The sequence below is a fragment of the Balaenoptera physalus genome (genome assembly GCF_965194825.1).
Source record: "Balaenoptera physalus genome assembly, chromosome: 12".
Lineage (NCBI taxonomy): Eukaryota > Metazoa > Chordata > Mammalia > Artiodactyla > Balaenopteridae > Balaenoptera > Balaenoptera physalus.
Genome location: NC_138897.1, coordinates 84,210,506 through 84,225,493, shown reverse-complemented (window position 1 = coordinate 84,225,493; position 14,988 = coordinate 84,210,506). Strand labels below are relative to the sequence as shown.

Sequence of the window (14,988 nt, the reverse complement as noted above, 5' to 3'; positions counted from 1 at the left end):
TTGTATTTTTAATAGCTGGTTTTAAAAACTGGAAAGGAGACTCAACATGGGCAAACACCAGTTGACAAAGTAAGTATTAATACCGTGTTTTCCAAAAGGTCATTTATAAGTTAATTATTTGGAAGATACATATTTTTTTCCCCCATGAAAAACCTGTTCTAACCGGTAGATAGATTCTAAGGCTAGCCTATATAAACTGATTTAACCAGTAATGCTTAACTTTAGTGTTGAGTTGTGTACTGGGTTTTGTGATGAGAACCAGTGGATTGGGTAGGAATTGACTCCGTATTTGAAGTCCTCACCATCTGTCTTGGAAGGCTTTCCCACCTTCTAGAGCACATAGTTAGAATCATGCAGTTGCCGAGCTGGAAAGAATCTCAAGGAAAGTGGAGATAACTGTGAAGGAAGCAGCGGCGCCGGGGAGTGTTAGTGCTAGGGAGTGACCCAGGCTTTGTGGGTTTCTGGTCCTATTTACTCCTTTTCCTTTTCCAGTGGTTTGCAAGTTCTGTCCTCTTTACAAACTCTTTGTACTTATTTATGTTTTCAAACGAACCCTCAGCAGAACTCCATTATTTATAACTGGATAAAACTGTAGCCATACTACTTTAAATGTGGAGGTGGAAAAGACCAGAAACTTGCTGGGGCTCTTCCACAGGATATCGTGCTCCCAGGATCACAGGGACTAAACCACTGCCTCCTGTGTTATTGAACCTACTCAGCCCTTCCCAGCTCCAGATTGTGCCCTATCCAAAATTACTGGGTCACCCCACCCTCCAATCAAAATGCCATTCTGGCCAAGTTTAGAAAGAAAATAGGATTGAACTCACTCACACCACTGTGTAAATAACTGATCTTCATTTCCCAAAGCACTTGTAAATTTTGTAATTGAAGCGTGTTATTGCAAAGGAATCTTTTAGTGTTGAAACACCTACATGAAGTAAAAATGTTGGCAGTGTTGGAATATTTAGGTCATTTATAAATTTTTTCGCTTATGAGTTGGAAACTGTTTAAAAGTTTGTCAAAAGTTTTGGAATAAAGACAGCGTCTTTCTGGATATGTTTCAATTTAAAGTTTTGAGAAGCTTTTATTGCTTTCTAATAGGTTGTTTAAAAAAATTTTTTTAAGCATAAATTAACTTTGAAGACTTCAGGGGAGAATTATACATTCCACCTTATAAAAGTGAAAAATAATGATTTGAGATTCTTCTAAGAGCTGGGTTAATATAATGGAAATTCATATGTAAACCAACAAGTTATTTATTAAAGTAAGAATTCATTTATACTGGATTTTTAAAAATAATGTTTGTGGTGACATATTTGATATTGGTGGTTAATTTTATATTTTCCAAGCATAAAACAGGCCGGGAAAGCTTGTGGAAGTAATTTGATTAGTTTGGGGGGAGTCATGCTTTTTTACAGTAAAAAAGACCAAAATAAGGGAGGCAAGACTTGGGCACTTATAGAGTAGAAATTGTATAGATGTTATCTTCTATAGTAGATGTTATTTTATGCCAGATGATAAAAATTTTAAACGTGTAATTCTAACATAGTGTGGTGCACATCAGACTTCTCTTCAAAACACACTGTGTTTAAATGCGTATTAGGGGTCAGTGGTCCTCTTACAGAAACATTAAAGATAGGCAGCAAATTTCCTAGTTTTTAGCCTGGTGTGGTAGCTCAGGTCAGTAAACTCTAAAATCCAACAGCTAAAAATTACTTAAGCATTTTGCTGTTTTACAAAAACTCATTTGCTCTACATAACCATTTTTTAAAAAGGCTATTTTTAGGACTCAAAGTTTAGTGAACCAGACTTTATTTGCTCACTTTTGGTTCTTTACTGTTTTAACAAATGTTCACATGTACAAATTGTTTTGGTAGTTTTGTAGCACATTCTTGGTATAAAATAGAGTAGTGCTTTAGAAAGCTTAAAAGAGAGACTAACCATCTTTTTAAAAATGTTTAATTATATAGTCTGCTAACCTTGAAAAAAATACTTTCCAATATTTTGGTTTAACGTATAAACTTTCAATTCCTGGCTAATAAATATATTTTTTATGTCAACTATCAAACTCCCCATAAGTAATAATCCAGCAACATACATAATGAACCCACAAAAGACTGCAATTGTATGGGTTATATGGAGAAGTAAGAAAAATCCTGTAAGAAAATTGACTTTACATGTTGTCAGTATAATGTGGCTTATGACTTTTTTCAGTTTAAATTAGGTCTTTTAAATTTATAATTCAAACCTTTGTTGGGTGCAGTGATTGAGGAAGCTGGGTGATATAAAATAATTATTCTATATTCCTGTGTTTAATCAAAATTACATTTTTTGCTATTTTACTTTAAATAGGAAGCAGGTTTTCTGTTTTGACCTAGCATTTTATGTAAAAGAGGATAAATTATTTTGTAGTAAAAGTAGAATAATGGAAAAAGAGAAGAGGATTAATGCTACTGTTGAATTCTGTAGTCCTGTGGTGAAAGAAGTGGAAAGAGGGAGGTCAGTAATAATTACACATGAAGTGACCAAAGAAATTCTGTAATTTTTACCTGTAAAGAATTAGGTGTATAGAATGAGATTGCTTGATAACGGCCTGTTCTATTTGTCATAGACTGTGTAGCTTAAATATAAGCCAAGGTACCCACCAGGTCTCAAGGATATGACACTGAGCCTGATCTAAGAAACCTCCGTGTACGAAGTCTTCATAGTAGTCATCTCCCTCCCCAGCCCCTCCCCTCCCCTCCCTTCCCCTCCCCTCCCCTCCCCCTCAGGCAGATGTTATTTTTGCTACATTTGCTATTTTAACCTGTCAGTTAAAAAATAATTACTCTGTCAGTATGGCTGGCGGCTCATATAGGAAAAATATGCTGTCTCTTAATCAAAGGTGATTACAGTTTTTTCCTGTCTATAAATGTGCTTGTTGTGTAACGAGAATGCATTAGTCTCAGCCTGATGTACGAAATGAAAGGCAGCAAGAAGCAGCACCATTGTTATCACTCCAGGCGTGTCTAATGAATCGTGTTTCCATGTTCTCTCGGTCATGCCGTAGAGTGCCCTCAGCCAGGGCTAAGCCTCCTGTAAAATGCTCTGTAAGATTATTGTAGCAAGAACAGAAACGCTGGATGAGTGGGGGTGGGGAGAGAATGCCAACGAGACAGCTGCATTTCAAACAGTTACAGCTGCAAGGATTACTCACTGTAAGAGCAGTGACAGACAACTGTTTGAGCTTTAGTGTAAAAGGCAATCTGGGGACTTGCTCTGTCAGAATTTTAGTAGCAGTCTGGTGTGTGAGTGTGTTGTGTGTTGTGTTTCAAATCAGGTTGTGTCTGAAGAGTGGAAGGAAGTATTTTTAATTTTTACTGCTCAATTGTGCCAATCTTGAAATCAGTAGTTGAGTCATCTTGATTAAAGTCATTGTCTTAGAGGAAGTTTATAAAATGTTTGTTTTGCAGTGTTGACGGATTTAAATATAAACGTTCTACCTGAATCACATATCTGGTTTTCCTCCTCTTTCAAAATTTAATTTTCTCCTGTGGTGATTCCTGTCCTAAGAATGTTGATCTTTCTTGTAATTTATGAACACAGAGCATTATTTTTTTTTAAAGCATGTGGCTGTTTAATAAATAATAGTAGCCTTATTTTAAAAAATCTATTTCAAATATGATATATCTTTTTAAAGGAACATGTTCATTGAAGAAAATCTCGTAATGTACACAAAGAGGTAAAGAAGAAAATAATAATTATTCCAGCAACCAAAGATAACTTAATTTTGATGGCTGTCCCTCCAGGCCTTTATTCGTTTACGTGTATTATTAACGAAATTAAGAGCATATTAATAGCTTGAAAGGGTAAAAAGTAATAATTACTTAAAAATCTTTGAAAAGAGTAGCAAATAGGGGCAAGTTTAGTTCTTAGAAGTCAGTAACAGCCATTGTGCAAGATTTCTTTTTCACTATGTGACTATTAAAGTAACACTGCAGCCTGACTGTTTTCTGTAGCAGTTATCTTTTGAAGGTCTTGTTCAATTTATCTAGAAATTTAGTTTTATGGTCTCCTTCAATTTAAAGTTTAGTGGCTTTACATGGAGTCCTGTGATCCATTGAAATGCTAACTTGGGTCATGTCTCAACTGCTACAGTGCTGTGTAGAAACCGTCATTAAAATTCTGGTTATCCTGCAACTGGCAGAGAACTCATGCTGTTAGAGATTCCTTAGTTAGACATTATACTGTTAAAATTTTGAATTACAACGGTGCTTCTGTCTGATGAATATTGTCAACGTTCATAATCATTTAAAGTGGCAAATAGGTCAAAACAAATGGAGCATTTTGATATATATATATCTTCTATCTCTAATTCTTATTTGATTGATGAATTGACATTGGGATAGTTAAAATCCGTTTCAACATAGATTTGTTAACGGATACCAAATATTCTACACCCACAAGCAAATCAAGGAAATCAGAACTCTAAGTGGGTTGAATTTGAATTAAGTAATAAGTCAGTCCATTTAGTTATTAATGACTTCAAATATAGATTTTACAAGGCAGTCAATGGCAACGTAACTGTGATCAATCAATAGTGTTGTTATGTAATTGGATTTTTTATGGGTATAATGCTGTATTTCAGAATTAACATAGCATTATGCTACTTTGTTACTCAATTTTTTTGTAAGTCAGTTTTAAGAAGACACTGTATATCAACTATACCCCAATTAAAAAAAAGAAAAGAAAGCAGACACTTCAAAAATCTCTATATATTTATCTTTAAAATATTTCATTTGTTGCAACCCTTAAAATTAAATGGATAAATGATAAATTGATAAATGTTATTATAATATTTGCTTAGTACAATTCCTAGGTAGTAGGTTTAATACTTAAATAAAAACAAAACTAGTGGGCTTTATATATTGCAGATAAAGGTTGAACACAAAGGCAGTGGGAAAATTATAAATCCTGGATTCAGAGCTGCAGTATCTTTAGCATTTTGTCACTGAAATCTAACTGGCAAATAATCTCCTCGTTTCATGTGCCTTGCTTTAATCTATTTGTGTTTCTGGAGTTTGGAGTACAATTTGATTTTCAGTAATTTTAATGGCTGAATAAGGAGTGCCATCCCTGAAAGTGTCCCTCCCCCCTCCAGTATTTGCAATGGCCAATGTGGTTACTGAACTCAATGTTCTGGATAATAGGTTTCATTAGTTTTGATGCCTGAGGTAAAAAAGCAGTAGGTGGGAGCAAGAAGTGTTTTTGATGTCTAGACGTTCATTTCAGCTGTTGCTGCAATATGATACATTAAAAGGAAATATGTATCATAGCTCAGAGGAAATATGTATTCTTTGAAAGTAATTCTACTTTTAAACTGTGTAAGGCATGGTGACCTGAATTCTAAAACCATGAGCTTGAATTTCTTGAAGGTTTCACAATCTTTATGCTCCTCCCTACCCTATTCCATTCTCCCTCTTCCCATTTTTTTCCCCTTCAAGTAAAGTATGTCAGTTTCATTTGTCGAATAGGAAAAGATATCTTTCCATGATCTCTGCTGGGAAACACAAAATCATTGAAGTATATGCTGCTTTGATATTTTGCCATATTGACTTTTTTTCCTGAACCTTTTATATGATTTTTCTTTCAGAGAAGCTTATTAGTTCTGCAAGGAGCCATGTTTCGCAAAGTTGAAAGAAGTTGTATTACAATTTGTGATGATTTTGAAAAATTATTTGGGAACTAAGCAGTAATTAGACTGCTATTTAAATTTTCCTTTCTAAAACACTGTCTCTCTGCTAAAAGAAAACATTTATATAATACTTTTGCAGTTTAAATATTTGATTATGAGGATTACTGTATTAAAAAAGGTTAAATAAGAGCCATTTAAACAAATTCTGATTATAGCTTTTGCAATTTAAGTGAGGTAACTTTAGTGCCAAAATAGTTTTTCTTTTTAAGTAGGCAGCTGTGGTAGTACTTAGTTTTATTTTTCAGTTTCAGTCTGGCTATAATTGACCACATAACATCAAGAGAAAGTTTTAATTTAGGAATTTATTTTGGTTGAGTTTTGCCAGTCATTTATTGTACATTCATTTTACTTCTCTTGGTGCTTTTATTTCCTGAGACTATTAACAAAGTTTTAGAAAAAATTTTCCATTATACCTAAGTATAGACTATAGAGATAGTTTTCTTGCTAATTTATAATCTTAAGGAGTTGATAAACATTTAAGTTGAAACTTGAACGATCAAAAGAATTAGAAAGGCTTTTTTTTTTTTTTTCTTTTCTTTTAAAGATGAAGACAGTTATGCCCTGGGGAGATTGTAGGTTTCATAAGGATAGGGCCCTGCACCTGCTGGCCTTCTTGTAAAACTTCTTGGCAGTTGCTTTTCTTCTCTGTCCACATTGGAAGGGAGATAGAGAATTAAGTAGTAAGTGCCCCTCGTGTCATTTATAGAAACTTAACCTAGACCAACTACGCCCTGACTCCCCTCCCCCCCAAATAGGATACTTCCTGAAAAATCTCAATATGAAGCAAATGAGGTGTTGGTTTAAATTTTACCTTGGGAGGAGGATGTATCAGATAAATTAGTTTAAAAACCTGTTTCTGTGATTTCAGTTTTGTTCAACCTTTGAAAAGGTTACTTTGCAGCTATTTAGAAAACAATAATTTAAGGTGCAAATTGTGAATCCAAGGGGAAATTTAAGTGTTGAAGGTTGCCTTTCTAGTCAGTCCTAAGAATAAAAGGGGGGTGGGGTAGTTTAACAACACAAGCCTTATGGAGAAGTGGTGTAATGGAAAGAGCATGGGCGTTAGTCAGAAAAGTTGGATTTGAATTCCATCTTTGCTACTAATCCTCTTTACGGAATATAAGGAGATTTTAGATTGAAGCTAATTCCAATGAAATTTGAAAAGTATGTGCACACATAATAACAAGTCAGTTCAAAACAGGTTTATGAATATATGAAATGTCCTAGTCAGTGCAGTTATGAAAAGAAATTGCTTCCACCTGAGGAGTTTAATTAATGGAATAATTTGTATATTTACTATTTATAAAAGTAGATATAAAATGCATTTGATCCCGTTAGCTGTTGAGTATAGATACATTTAAACTAGATTTTTGAATATATTATGTGACCTTGGGCAAGTTTAAGGTTTTTAAGCCTTAGTTTTTTCATTTATAAAATAGAGATAAGAATAAACTATTGGTCATTGTTCTTAGTCGTAAACTAAGAAAAGGAGTTGGTTAAAAGAATACTGAGTATTCACTTTTAGGATCAGTGCTCCAGGTTGGTCTGATGAGAAACTGGTGCTATCACCACCAAGCACTGGATGCTACAGTACCTCTGCTACTTTAACCTCAGGAAACTTGATCTTGTAGCCTCTGTTTTTAGTGCTGACAGAAAGATCTCTCCATCCACTCCCTTTTGAGTCCCTAGATCCATGGTCAAAGTATGGTGCCGGAGCATCTAGTAGTTAGGATATATATCCTTGTCCATATTGTAGGAGAATCAGCATTTTCAACTCCTGTTAAGGGTGACTGACCATCTTCGTCCCCAACCAGAACTCATGAAATAGGCAATTTGCAGTGATGGGAAGAAGTCAGGTACTGAGTGGCAAAAGTGAATGTTTTGTGTCCTTTCCTCTGTCTCATAGCGTTGTGGTGGAAAGTAGCACTCCCCCTCCCCTCCATTTATTTGTAGTGCTTGGTTCAAACTTGGTACATAAAGCCTCATAAAATGAGAAAGATTGTTTTCTGGGTAGAAAACTAACCTTGACTGTTTAAGTTATTTTACTTTCTTCTTATTATCTTAAAATAAAAGACTTTTCAACATTCGATAGCAGTTCTGCAAAGTATTTAAAGTAATTTTGCCTCACAGTGGTTTTCAAATTCTCTATTTGATTTTTGAGAGCATTCCTAATTTCTGTCCTGGTGCTTGAAGTATAACACAGCCAAGAACTGTCGGACAGTGATTATCGGCCAAATATCTATTATTAGACTCCAAAAATGTCATTCTAGATTTAACTTATTTTGGAATTTTAGAGATTCATTGAAATATACATCACTCTTGTATTTCTGGAAATTTTTTATGTGAAATAGATTAAGAAATAAAGTATGGTCTGACTTATGTTCCTTTCCACAAGTTTATTTGCTATATACAGATAGTAAATTAAAAGGGTTAGCATGTTAATGCATTATCCTTAAATCCATCGCTTAAATAATAGTATTTATTAGAGTGGTTAATCTTGGATCACAGTTGTTGACTTCTAGTAAATTACTGACTGCTTTCAAATCTTTAATAAAATATGTAACTTACGAAATTTAAATGTTTATATGAAGTCCAAACACTATATCCTTTTTAATTACCTCTACTGACTTATTTAAAATTTTACTGGTTAACTTACAGGATAATTCATAATTTTCTATTTTTTTCACCTTTAGTATACTTTTCTTAAACAAGAGCTTAATGTAGTGGGATCTGTTTTACTTCATGTAATTACTTTCTTCCCTGTTTTCTATTACATTGGTTCCTAAACTTTGTAATACTATATGAGGGAGATATAAGAATTTAATTAATTATTTAATAATATTAATAAAAGTCCTTTTTCAAATTAATTTTTAATATTTAAAAAACAAAAATATTTTCCTGAATTACTTTGTTCTATTTGTATTATTTATAGTAATTAACATAAAGTACATAATATAAATAACAGTATATTGTGTTGTTGGGGAGGAACACGGTGGTCGGGTCTGCGGTCTCTTTTTGCTTAAGCTGTTTTTTTGCTTTTTGCTTTTAATAATTTATGAGTGAAGGTTAACCAAATAGACACCAAACCTTTGGGTAAAAACAATTATGTTTAGAATACATATTTAGAATAGGAGTCCTTTTAATTCACACCCTGTTCTCATTTTTAGCACTAAAAATGTATTTCAAAAAATCAGTGTAAGCATAATCCAGAAGCTGCCCCCCCAACCCCCATCCACCCCTTGCCCCAATTTCTCATGTCCCTTTGTTATCAGCCCTCCTCCAACCACCCCCATCCCTGGAAACCATTGAGCAGTTTACATTACCTCGTTTACCTTTGCAGGAATGTTATGTGCATGAAATCATATAGCATGTGGTCTTTAGAGTATGGCTTTTTTCACTTAGCAAAATGACATTCATTCATGTTTTGAGTATCAGTAGTTCCTTTTATTTCTGAATAGTATCCCGTTATATGGATTTTCCACTGTTTGTCCTTTCCCCAGTTGAGGGACAACTGTTTCCAGTTTTTGTCAATTATGGGGGGAAAAAAAACCAAGTAAAAACATTTGCTGCAGTTTTTCATGTGAACCTAAGTTCTTATTCTACTTGAATATATACTTAGGAAGGATATCGCTGGGCTGTATGTAAAGTGTAACTTTAGAAAAATTGCCAAAGTCAGCTTTTCCACAGTGACTGTACGAATTGTGCATTTCCGTTAGCAGTTTAGGACAATTCTAGTTACTCCGTATGCTCACTAGCACTTAGTATTTTCAGTTTTTCTTTTTGAAAATGGGTATTATCTTACTGTGATTTTAATTTGCATTTCCTTAATGACTAGTGATGTTTTGAGCATATTTTCATGTTTTTATTTGCCATTCATGTATCTTCTTTGGTGAAGTGTCTGTTCAAATCTTTTGTCCATTCTCTAGAAATTTTTTTTTTTTAATTTGTGGTGTTTAGGGCTTTTTTTCAAGAATAGCATCTTCTGAATACAAGTCCTTGTCAGATATGTGATTTGTAACTGCTTTTCCCCCATCCGTGGCTTATCTTCTCCATAGCTTAATGTAACTTTTGCGTGCTTTTTAAGGAACTGAGTTCTTCATACTGATGACGCTCTTTTTAACAGTTTTTATTTATGGATCATGCTTTTGGTTGTCGTATCTTTGAAGTCTTCGATTAACCTAAGCTTATAAAAGGTTTCTCCTATATTTTCACAGTTTTATAGTTTCAGGTTTTGCATTTTGTTTTCTGATCCCTTTTGAGGTTTTCTATATGGTGTGAGGTAGGGTTTGAGGCTGATTTTTTTACATTGAGATATTCATTAAATCCAGCACCATTTGTTGAAAAGACTGTTCTTTCTCCACTGTATTGCCTTTGCAAGCTGTGTTGAAAATCAGTTGACCATATATTTGTGGGTCTATATCTGGACTCTCTATTCTGTTCTGTTGATCTGTATATCTATCCTTTCTGTAGTGTACCATATTGTTTTGTTTATTCTAGCTTTATAGTAAATCTGGAAATCAGTTGGTGTAAGTCTCCCAACTGTAAGATTTAGATCCAAGGATTTCATGGGTTTTGGTGCTGTTATAAATGGTACTCAAATTTTTAAAATTTTCTAATTATTCATTACAGTTTATAGAAATATGATTGTTTTGTGTCTGTTGACCTTAACTGACTTAAACTCAGTTTTAGTTCTAATAGCTTTTTTTTTGTTAATTCTTTAGGACTTTCTAATAGTCATGTTATCTGCAAAAAAAAGATCATTTCATTTCTTCCATTCCAGTTAGTATGCCTGGTACTTCTTTTTCTTGTACTGGCTGAGACCTCCACTGTAATGTGGAATAAGAGTGGTAAGAGCAGACATCCTTGCTTTGTTTTTGATATTAGGAGAAAATATTCAGGGTTTTAACCATAAGTACGATGTTTGGTGTAGGTTTTTTGTAATTGCTCTTTTAAGATTTTTTTTCAAGAAAAAATTTCTAAGACCTATTTTAAAAATTGTTAAAGTCAGGATAAAATCATAATGGTATCTTAAGACAGTGATGTAATTGGCATTGCCTGTGCATGCTCACATTTGTTTAGTATTCCACATTGCATGTCTAGACAGCTATATAACCCTTCAACATTTCAGTTAACAAATTATTTGAGGATCATTTGAGGAAGAAATAGAGCTCTGTTGTTTGAGAACTTTCCTTTGACATCTTCTGTTAAGGTCAAAGTAGCGCCAACATTAAAAAATAATATCATGAGGAAACAATCAGATGAGAATGTGAGGTATTCTATAAAACAACTAACCTGGTTTCTTCAGTAAATAAATGCCATGTTTGAAAAGAGGAGATGAGTTGTTGCAGATTAAGGAGACTTAAGAGATATAACTTGAGAGGTAATTGATAGACCTTGTTTAGATTCTGATTTGATATATAATGAAGTACTTGGGAGTGGGATTTGCCTCAGAATGTATCAAGAAAAACAAAAAGAAAAAAGAGAGCAGGGTGGTTAAGCAGATGACACAATGTTGATAATTTGGTTTAGGAATTTATTTGAGGCCTGTTATTCTATATTAAAGTATGTTTGAAGGTTTTAATTATAAAAGTTTTTTTTTTTAATATGCAGAATAGGTGTCACCAACTTGGAAGAAAATCTTGGAAAGATGAATGGGACACTTTTTTCATTAAATACTGCATCACCAGTACTCTTTATGGCACAAAAGACTAATATGTAGAAAAAACTGTTACTGGTGACTGATTTGAAGAGTAATTCAGAAGAGTTGGACTTTGAATGTTGATAAAGTTTTAGGAATTTTTAGCTTACATTAGGAAATAAAAGGAAATTAATATGGGATGTTCCTTTTATTGAAATGTTAGCTTGCTTTCTCACTCAGGAAAGCTCTACCCCCAAAGATAAATGTGTGAAAATAGAGATTCATGATGCCTTTAGAGGACTGTAGAAAAATTTTGGATGTTTTGTCTGAACAGAGATAATGTATTGATAGCAGGAATGTTTGCTTATTTGCTGTACTTTATTTCCATTTCTCTAGTTATAAATAATATAAAATGTCTCTGACAGAGGTTAATTTGGAAAAATTTGGTAGGTCATGATTAGCCACATAGTCAGGAAGATAAAGAGTTATCTGACATCCCAAGAAAAAAAATATTTATCCAGTTTTATCATTTAAAAAAAGTCCTGTAGAGAAAACCCTTAAATGTTAAGTACACTCTTTTGAATTCTTTCTGATTGGAAAATAAGGAGAGATGCATTTTGAGATGTCAGTTGGTGTGGTAAATGCATTAAAAATGCGTTGTGGATTTAACATGTGTTTCAATTCTCTGTCAAAATTTTCTCTGGTGAGTACTTTTGTCAAGACACCAAGTAAAAGGCAGAGGAAATTTTCTTCTGCAAATGTCGTTTGCATCCTTTCAAATTTTTGCTGTGTTGAAATGAACTAATATAGTTTAGAAGAAAATTAGCTATCTTCTCTAGGGCATTTTATAATTTTTACATATGAAAAGAACGTTAGGAATACATGAGGCATTGTTAGTCTGTTGGATTCTCTTGTGTTAGAGTTACTTGTGGCTCTAAGTAATGCTACAACATATTTCAAAGGCAAATATGATACTTCCCAAAATGTTAAACATTAATGAAATCATGAGTTCAGGAACTAAATTTGATGTTATATTAAGATTTAATTTTCTGACATTCTCCCTAAAATCATGTCCTTAAAATCCTATTCATATACTGCTTTCAAAACATTTAAAGAAATTTGTGTAATGTCATTTTTGGATATTTTTTCCTGGTTTTCTCTCTTAAAATACATGATAACCTTTGTATTAATTTGTGACATTTTGTTACTTTAAATAGAACTTTAATAACAAAATTAGTCTTTGTGACACTTATTAGGAAGAAAGATTAATTTGAGAATTTTGGATGATTCCAAACTTTGAAGAGACAGGTTGGTAAGACCTTTATGTGGGGGGGATTGTACCATGCCTATATTTCAATAACTTTAAAATCAAAACACATTATTCCCTTCTGTACATAAGTATTTTATGACTTTGGGCAAGTATTTAACTTCTGTGTTTCAGTGCGATTTAATCTACTTAAATTAGCTCATTAACTTTGCTTTAGAAAAATATTTTTAAAGTTTCTTTTATTTTTATTTGGATGCCCTGCTTACTGGTTCATTTTTTTGTTTTGCTTTGTTTTGTTTTATTTTCAGTTGTGGAAGAAGGACTCTGGGAAAATGGCCTTTCCTACGAATGTCGGACGCTGCTCTTCAAAGCGATCCACAATCTGTTAGAAAGGTAAGAGAAGGAATATCATCACGGTGGTTTTGACACACCCAAGTATAATGCTAGATACTCAGAGGGTTTCCTGTAATTCTGAAAACACTTTCACATACAACTTTATAAAAATGTATATAAACCTCTTCTTTCTTTTTATATTGATACAATTTCAAACTTAGAGAATTTCTAGGAGTGGCACAAAGCACTCCATATATCCTTTCACACAGCTTCACTAACAGTTTTTCTTTTGCCCAGTTTGCTTTATAATTTGTGTGATTCCTCACCCTCTCACCCACCCCGCTTTTGCACCCAGTGTGAATCATGTGTGTGCATGTGTGTGCATTCAGATTTATTCCCTCATACGCCTGAGAGTCATTTACACACTTGAGATTCTTTTTCTGTAACTCCGAAGTATTTAGGTGTGCATTTCCTAAGGGCAAGGACATCCTCTCATATAAGCCCAGTACAATTATGAAAATTAGGAAATAAAACCTTGCTAAAATGCCATTATCTAATCCGTAGTTCAACTCAGATGTTACCATTTGTCCCAGTTACGTTCTTTTAGCTTAACCTCCCTCCCCCAAGGTTAGTCTGTAATGATGCATTATATTTAGTTCTCATGTCATTTTAAATCTAGAAGAGTTCCTTAACCTTTCTTTCTCTTTCTCAACATTGACATTTTGGATGAGTTCAGGCCATGTGTTTTATATAATGTACCTCAATTTGAGATAGTTTCCTCATGATTAGATTTAGTTTATGTTTTTTTCAATAGGAGTACCATAGAAATTATGTTGTGTCCTTCTCAGTGTATCGAAAGAGGAGGCCCATTTGTTGAGCCTCTCATTATTGATGATTATTAACATTGATCCCTCTCGTGAGTGGTGTTCTGCCAAGGTTCTCCACTGTAGATTAATAAGTAACTATGATCTTTGTTATTTTTGTCTTTGAAATTAATAAGTAATTTGTGGCCAGATCCAATGAGATTGTGTAATTATCCCATTTGTTATGAAATTCTGAGTCACTTGGTTAAGCTTCTATTGGTGGTCCTCGTCTATATCAGTTATTACTTGTATGACTGTAATGTCACCATTTCTTCTATTTTTATTAGTTGGCATTCTTTTGTAAGGAAAAGATTTTCAGTTTCTGCCATGGATTTATGTATTTCTCTCTCTCCCTTAATCTTTCTATCTATATATATTTGTAAAAGAGGAACTCCTGTTCTACTCAGTGAATTATAATTTATCACTATCATTTAATTTGATGCCTAAGTTCTTGCAGATTCAGCCGGGGGGAAGCCCCTTCATGATGGCTCCTGTGGTTTTTTGACCTGTCCTCGTCATTGTTTGAGCACCTCCTTACTTGCTGGCATAACAATATGTCCCAGGCTCTGGATGGCGTTTTAAGGGGAGGTATAGATGCAAAAGGATGGATTATTTAAGAATTTCTATGGGAAAAACTTTGTACTTCCTTCCCTGAGTTTATATATAGTTCTTTTAGGTGATCAAAACTGGAAGGACATTCTAGTACCTTTAGGTTTCTTATCCAAGCTATTATCTAGGGTAATATCACTGCAATATCACTGCTTAGGATTCTTAAGTTACAGTTAATAAGTTGTCATAATTTAAGTCACTCAGAAAGACCTTTCCCACCAAATTTATCTATTTTTCATTCTGAACTTTTGTTCCTAGTTCTGTGATTTGGAGTAGACCTAGAGGCTATCTGTTACTAAGGCAGTATATTTTAGAAGCATTGATTTTAAGAGTTGAGTACTCTTAAATATGCCAAATATTTGGCAGTTCTTTCTCCCATTGCAAAACAAAACAAAACACAAGTATACACAAAGTCCCTTCAGGAAAATGTGGAAAATTTACTATTTCCATAATCCTGTGCCAGAATAAAGCTCTTATATCTGTATAGTAATTAATGTACCTTTAAACACAGTCCTTTTAACATAATTTTTAAAAATTAATTAAT

General features: G+C 33.5%; 1 protein-coding gene across 4 annotated transcripts in view; it reads left to right on the top strand.

Annotated features, from left to right (window-relative positions):
• The window catches only part of MED13L (mediator complex subunit 13L), a 313,009-nt gene that overhangs the window by 142,141 nt on the left and 155,880 nt on the right, over positions 1–14,988 (top strand). For all 4 annotated transcript variants that reach the window (XM_082416714.1, XM_082416716.1, XM_082416713.1 and 1 more), the window contains exon 3: positions 12,948–13,032. In XM_082416714.1, the coding sequence (XP_082272840.1) occupies positions 12,948–13,032 (85 nt within the window). The remainder of the gene's footprint in view (positions 1–12,947; positions 13,033–14,988) is intronic.